Raw genomic sequence first — 7,387 nt, forward strand, 5'->3', positions numbered from 1 at the left:
GATATCAAATTATCCATTCGGCGCTTGTTTCGGTGAAGGAATTCGGGAATTTTCTGAAGTGGATTCAGTTTGTAACTGAGAAGTGTCGCATGTTTTAGTTGAAAAATAAAAGCCAAAACCATGACAAATAAACAAAACGGAAATCTGTAATCGTTTTTTGATGGACCGATATGTGAGTAAAGGAATGATATAGCCTAACATTTAACAAAAGGAGGGAGAGAGAGAGAACACACAATGAAGGAGAAATCAAAAACTGCCGCAAGGACTAGACGAGAAAAGGAGAACAGCGAATTTTATGAACTGGCCAAAATGTTGCCTTTACCCTCGGCTATTACGTCGCAGCTGGACAAAGCGTCTATAATACGACTGACAACAAGTTATCTGAAGATGAGAATTGTCTTTCCTCAGGGTATGTATATTTTCAGATTCAACAATTCACACTTCTTTTATATGCAATTTGCCATTCATAGGCTAGGCTATAGGCCTATATGTATTTGTATTTATCTTTATAGCATATCTCTTGTCTGGATTCTTAGTTTTGTTTTATTTATTCACCTGCATTGGCATACTGATTACGGTATTATAATTGTATACCCTAATTTGTTTATTATGCATAGGCATATGCACATTAACATAGCGTTATAGCCTGTTACATCTGATAATAACGTTCTGTAATGATAATACTATAAATCTATTTTGATGACACCTGGTAGCTGCTGCCTTAATTGACTGGTGCAGTCATTGCTGATGTTGTTATCTTATTAGCCTGTCCCATGTCTTTTGAGCTATAGTTATTGCTACAATACCGCTACAAAATAGGCAAGTGTGTAATTTCATACTTGCGTGCGTGTGCCGTGTACGGGCGCGTGCGAATGATAATCGTGCATCTCTGTCTCGGCGCGCACACGTTTACGCCATTTTTGGGGTCAGAGAATCGAAAATCGTAGGTAAGGAAGGCCATTAGCCACAATCTTCCCCCGGTTTCAACAGGCTGCTTTGCTGCGTGACAGAGGACAAGCCGCACCAATTACATAAAACGCACAGCGTGCCGCTGGCCGACCTCAGGCGCGAAACAGAGCCCTGTGATTGAGTGGGAGTAATTGATCCACTCAAGCCGCTTTTGCTTTTTCCGGATAAAGAATGGAATATATGAACTCCGGAAAATTGCTGAAGATATAGGGTGTGGTAACGAATAGCATATAGGCTACACATGTGGACCTATTGGCTATTTAGGCCTGCCCTGCAGGTTTGATCTTTACCATAAAGTTTCTCACTTTGGGGTTTAGGTAAAACCATGACAAATGCAAGGAATTACAGTTTTTCAATAAGCAGGCCTATAGTTTAGGCCTATTGCGTCAGCCATATCATGATGTGACAGCTGTTATGACAGTGTTATGGCAGATCACCTAAACTGAATGGACACTTCACGTAGACAATCACAGGTACACGTTGCAAGAAATCACAAGGTAGGCTACTTAGACGTGATGATAAACAGTAGCAGATATGACTGATTACTTGAAAAAAAACTATGCCAGCAGTTTAAAACTAATTCAGGATCGGTGGGTCCCAAGCGGGATGGTTGCGCTAATGCGATTAGCATGAGGTTGTAGGTAACAAGAACATTTCCCAGGACATAGACATATCTGATATTGGCAGAAAGCTAAATTCTTGTTAATCTAACTGCACTGTCCAATTTACAGTAGCTATTACAGTGAAATGATACCATGCTATTGTCTGAGGAGAGTGCACAGTTTTGAACATGAAAAGTTATTAATAAACAAATTATGCACATTTGGGCAGTCTTGATACCTTTTTAACAGAAATTCAATGGTTCATTGGATCAGTCTAAAACTTTGCACATACCCTGCTGCCATCTAGTGTCCAAAATCTAAATTGCAACTGGGCTGGAATAATACATTATGACCTTTCTCATACATTTCAAAGATGATGGTGCAGCAACAAAAAAAATCTTAAAAAGGTTGTTTTTTTCTTTGTATTATCTTTTAACAGATCTAATGTGTTATATTCTCCTACATTCATTTCACATTTCCACAAACTTCAAAGTGTTTCCTTTCAAATGGTACCAAGAATATGCATATCCTTGCTTCAGCGACTGATGTCATTTTCGAGGTTTTAACTTGTGAATAGCACTTTTTATAATGCTAGTACATTTTATGACATATAGCCTAGGCTACTGATACAAAAACCAACGCCCTAATTTGGAATGCTTTCTCTGGGCTATTGGAAACAATATGAAGGTTTGTGTTTGCATTAACCTATCAGCCATTATGTTTCATAAATCACTGAATCTTGCTCATTAGAATAATCATTAATAGGTTTTATTTTGATTGTGCCCAAGTAGGTCTAATTGTGCACATCATAATCAATTATTGTTCATATTGTCTATATCAGACACATGCCATTGAAATGGACAAATTTAGCCTATGGCCTATTTGATCATCATTTGTTACTATATTTGATGACCATGACGAAAATATATTTTTTCTGCGGTATGATTGAAGTTATCAATTGCTTGTAGCAAACGTCAGCCTATATGAAATGTAGATAAAATAGCAGCAAGAAAATGTATTTCGCACTATGATTTACATCAATAGGCTATACGCATTTTAAAAAGGCCTGTATTGAAATTGAAATGTTTTGGTATTGACACTAGGCGTCCGTTATTTTTTTATTTTTTATTTCACCTTTATTTAACCAGGTAGGCCAGTTGAGAACAAGTTCTCATTTACAACTGCGAATTATGAAGATAAAAAAATACAATATGCCTAAATAAAAAAGACAGTCTAAAACAAAATAAAGGAAAGAAAACCGTTGTCGGCTCAAACTAATAGTCAATGGTCAACAAAGGCAATGGCCTATTTGTGTATACCAACTTGCAGCCACTGTTGGGCTAATGTGTTAACCATTTGTAATGGGTTAGGCTAAGGTAACCGGAAAAACCGTCCAAGTATAGCTTGTCTGAAACATCGTAAGCATCTGAAAAATACCCTAGAGCAGAGACGAGAGATGTTAAGTTTCTCTGTCACATCGCCTATACGCTATTTGTTTGGGGCACTTGACGTCAGTTAGACAGTACTTCAAACGCCGGGTGCATCTATTCTTTGCCTATTATATTATAAGACACGTAGACCTGACGATTCACATTGAATCCGGCTTCGCTTCTTGAATACATCAGACAAATTAGTTTAAGCTGCACTCATTGTGACCTCTGTGGTAGGTGAGTTGAAGTGTGAGCAAAGCACAGCTCGAGCCATGATTGCAGCAGCAAGTTGAACATGGCGCGCGTCTCTCAGAAAAGACAGCCAGACAGGCCTACACAACACCATGTAATATTTTATATAATCCTATATAGATTTATGTGAAAACATAAGCATACAATATTAATATTACATGTAAATGCTTTAACAGTTTCAAAAGTTGATAACATGGAATTAATCACAATCGATTTACCATTGATGCATGTGTTTGCCGTCATTGTGCATTTTCGAATATGTGTCCACGCAGCATGCCTACTTTCGATGGTTCAAGTATGGAAGTGAAATTAACAATAAATTACCAAAGTCTAAAAATAGAAGTTCATGCAAAAAGTATTGTAATTGCGAAAATATCAAATACGTATTGTGTAATATATAAAGGAAATACATATAACAGGTTATACTCTCCTCGTCCATTAGGCTACTATGCATGTCTGCGCCAAGCTCAATGTAAACCAACGCTGCATGCTGTTGTCAGAGGATGAGGTTACTTTGCATGCTTGCAGAATGTAAAATAATTTCTCCACAGCAGCTGGGCTCATTTGACTACTAAACAAATAAGGAGATGAACCGTTCAAGAAGCTATTTCAAATGTTGACCAAATAATTTGTGTATTTTTTGTTGAGCTGTGTAAACGCAAATTAATCGTTTGGACAATATTGAAATGTGAAATGGTGATGGATTATTCGAGTTTTTACTCAGACCCTGATTGATTTTGTAGGCTATGATTATCATTTTATTTCTATAGCCAAGAAGAGCCGCTTCGAGTTATGTTGGTTCCCTCGAGGTTGTCATGTTCAATGGATTTGCAGTTTTGATATTAGGCTATTTGCGCAATTTCGATCGATTTTTACAGCATTTTCTTCATCGTACTTTTACACAAATAGCTATGTATTATTAATCATATGATTAATATATCAAGCACACTGCCACAATAAAAGTCATAATAAAGATGCATTGTCACATGTATTATTGCACGACTATGGTTTACCTAGGGAAAAGTAGCCTAGCTGATAGGCTTTGTTGGCGGCAGGTAGCCATAGTGGTTAAGAGTGTTGGGCCAGTAACAGTAAAGGTCGTTGGTTTGAATCTCCGAGCGTACTAGGTGAAACATGTGCGGTTGAGCAAGGCACTTAACCCTAATTGCTCCTGTAAATCGCTCTGGATAAGAGCTAAATGACTCAAATGTAAATGTTGGCGTTGTGCTTTGTTTCAGGTTTGGGTGAGGCTTGGGGTCACACGAGTCGAACGAGATCTTTGGACAATGTAGGACGTGAGCTGGGATCCCACCTTCTCCAGGTAATTTGGAAAGTTTAGCCTATTCATTTATTGGCAAAATCACTGCAAAATATTCTTATTTAAACGGCCTACTGATAATGAAAAAATACTTCTTAAGATGTAGACATGTTACATTTGAGTTGATTTGATAGGTGGGACCCCACATACTGCAGGTAATTTAGAACGCTTAGGCTACTAATATAATTTTATAAAATCATAGACAATTATGTACAATATTATATATTATTCTAAAAATGAAAATTATAATTCTGAAGCTTTATAGGCCTATCTAGCGATCTTATGTTACATTTCATATTTTAAATAACATGCGGTGAGTGCTTTTGAATTAATACTGCAGTTGATCTGTGCATTAATTCATTCATTTTTTCTACAGACACTGGATGGCTTCATCTTTGTTGTGGCACCGGATGGAAAGATCATGTACATCTCCGAGACTGCATCAGTCCATTTGGGACTCTCTCAGGTCTGCAACTTATTTAGTGTTTTTGTTTTTTCAAGTTTTAGGCTAGTATTTTTGCCTATACCATTTGCACTAAGAGCGCGTGATATGTTTAAAACGTTATTCGTGTTAGATATTATGGAATCATGTTTGAATTGTTTGAGTGATTAATAACATTTAATTACCGACGTAATTCTTAATTCTTAACAGGTAGAGCTGACCGGAAACAGTATTTACGAATATGTCCACCCCGCAGACCACGACGAAATGACTGCAGTCCTGACACCACATCAGCCGTACCACTCGCATTTCGTTCAAGGTAGGCTAGGCCAAATAAATACAGTAGGCCCAATTCGGAGAGAATGAAACCACATATCGAATTCATTTTTGTACGTTGGATAAATAGACTACTATATTTTCTGTCTTCTCTCCCAGAATACGAGATGGAGCGCTCTTTCTTCTTGAGGATGAAATGCGTGCTGGCGAAGAGGAACGCTGGCCTCACCAGCGGTGGATATAAGGTAGACAATTAATATATGGAAGTAGGCCTATATATTGTTGTCTGAAAAACGGATAGGTTATGGAAATGTTTAAATATTTTCAGTACTAAAAGCATCGAACACACCGACAGTGAAATTGCATTTTGGTACACCAGAACTATGTTCATCTCCAACGAAACGCGGCGTTTGCCTTGCAGCATTGCGTTGCAGAGGCAGTTGCAGTGCGTTGGGTATGGTGCATGCGTTGGATTTATCGAACGTATGCGTAAAACTGTATGCGTAGACGGCTTGACAGATATGGTAGCAGAAGGTGAATGTTGAACTTTTGTTCTATTTCGCGCAAAACACTGTCGGTGTGTTCGAAGCGAAAGCATAAGCGCATGCAATTAAAAAGACAGCGGACCTTTTTTTCAACAACAATGTTATGAGTAGCAAGGGTTGTCTAATTTCCCTATCAACCACACCAGGTAATTCACTGCAGCGGTTATCTGAAGATCCGTCAGTACAGCCTGGACATGTCGCCTTTCGACGGCTGCTACCAGAACGTGGGCCTTGTGGCGGTGGGACACTCTTTGCCTCCCAGCGCTGTGACGGAGATTAAGCTGCACAGCAACATGTTCATGTTCAGAGCCAGCCTCGACATGAAACTAATCTTCCTTGACTCGAGGTAGGCCTACAGCAAAACATACACAAAAACATGGGATTAAGCCTATGATAGATATGGAGGAGAATAATTTAAAACACAGGCGTACAGCAGGTGTTTTGATGAGCCAGCCATTGCATAAAAGGCCTCAAGTTTTTTTAAATGTAGTTTTTTTTTCTTTTTTTCAGCTAGTTCTCTGACAGTTGTTAAATTAGTATTTAGTCCACAACTTAATGGTTTAAAAACAGTATCAAATTCACTAACATGAAATGCCACAATATATTGCATTATGATTGGTTTTACAATGTCTTATTGGACCTAAAAACTGAAATGTTTTATTGTCTTAAAATGGAGTGCAGGACCACAACCAACTGTGGTCCAATTTAGCAAATGTTCTGTTCCTTAGCATGAAAACAAGTTTGGATCAAATAGAACTCTAAGCATATATTGATACATGGAGGGAGAACAGTGTATATATTGATACATGGAGGGAGAACAGTGTATATATTGATGTGTGGAGGGAGAACAGTGTATATATTGATACATGGAGAGAGAACAGTGTATATATTGATACATGGAGGGAGAACAGTGTATATATTGATGTGTGGAGGGAGAACAGTGTATATATTGATACATGGAGGGAGAACAGTGTATATATTGATACATGGAGGGAGAACAGTGTATATATTGATGTGTGGAGGGAGAACAGTGTATATATTGATGTGTGGAGGGAGAACAGTGTATATATTCATACGTGGAGGGAGAACAGTGTATATATTTATACGTGGAGGGAGAACAGTGTATATATTGATACATGGAGGGAGAACAGTGTATATATTGATGTGTGGAGGGAGAACAGTGTATATATTGATACATGGAGGGAGAACAGTGTATATATTGATGTGTGGAGGGAGAACAGTGTATATATTGATACATGGAGGGAGAACAGTGTATATATTGATACATGGAGGGAGAACAGTGTATATATTGATGTGTGGAGGGAGAACAGTGTATATATTGATACATGGAGAGAGAACAGTGTATATATTGATACATGGAGGGAGAACAGTGTATATATTGATGTGTGGAGGGAGAACAGTGTATATATTGATACATGGAGGGAGAACAGTGTATATATTGATACATGGAGGGAGAACAGTGTATATATTGATGTGTGGAGGGAGAACAGTGTATATATTGATGTGTGGAGGGAGAACAGTGTATATATTCA

The 7,387-nt window shown here is 38.1% G+C and overlaps 1 protein-coding gene across 1 annotated transcript in view; it reads left to right on the forward strand.

Annotated features, from left to right (window-relative positions):
* The first annotated feature begins 234 nt into the window (after positions 1 to 234).
* The window catches only part of LOC139415516 (single-minded homolog 1-A-like), a 14,494-nt gene continuing 7,341 nt past the window's right edge, over positions 235 to 7,387 (forward strand). The window contains exons 1-6 of the mRNA XM_071163621.1: positions 235 to 409; positions 4,492 to 4,574; positions 4,948 to 5,037; positions 5,224 to 5,332; positions 5,449 to 5,534; positions 5,981 to 6,180. Coding sequence (XP_071019722.1) covers positions 235 to 409; positions 4,492 to 4,574; positions 4,948 to 5,037; positions 5,224 to 5,332; positions 5,449 to 5,534; positions 5,981 to 6,180 — 743 coding nt within the window. The remainder of the gene's footprint in view (positions 410 to 4,491; positions 4,575 to 4,947; positions 5,038 to 5,223; positions 5,333 to 5,448; positions 5,535 to 5,980; positions 6,181 to 7,387) is intronic.

The sequence above is a fragment of the Oncorhynchus clarkii genome, chromosome 8 (genome assembly GCF_045791955.1).
Source record: "Oncorhynchus clarkii lewisi isolate Uvic-CL-2024 chromosome 8, UVic_Ocla_1.0, whole genome shotgun sequence".
NCBI lineage: Eukaryota > Metazoa > Chordata > Actinopteri > Salmoniformes > Salmonidae > Oncorhynchus > Oncorhynchus clarkii.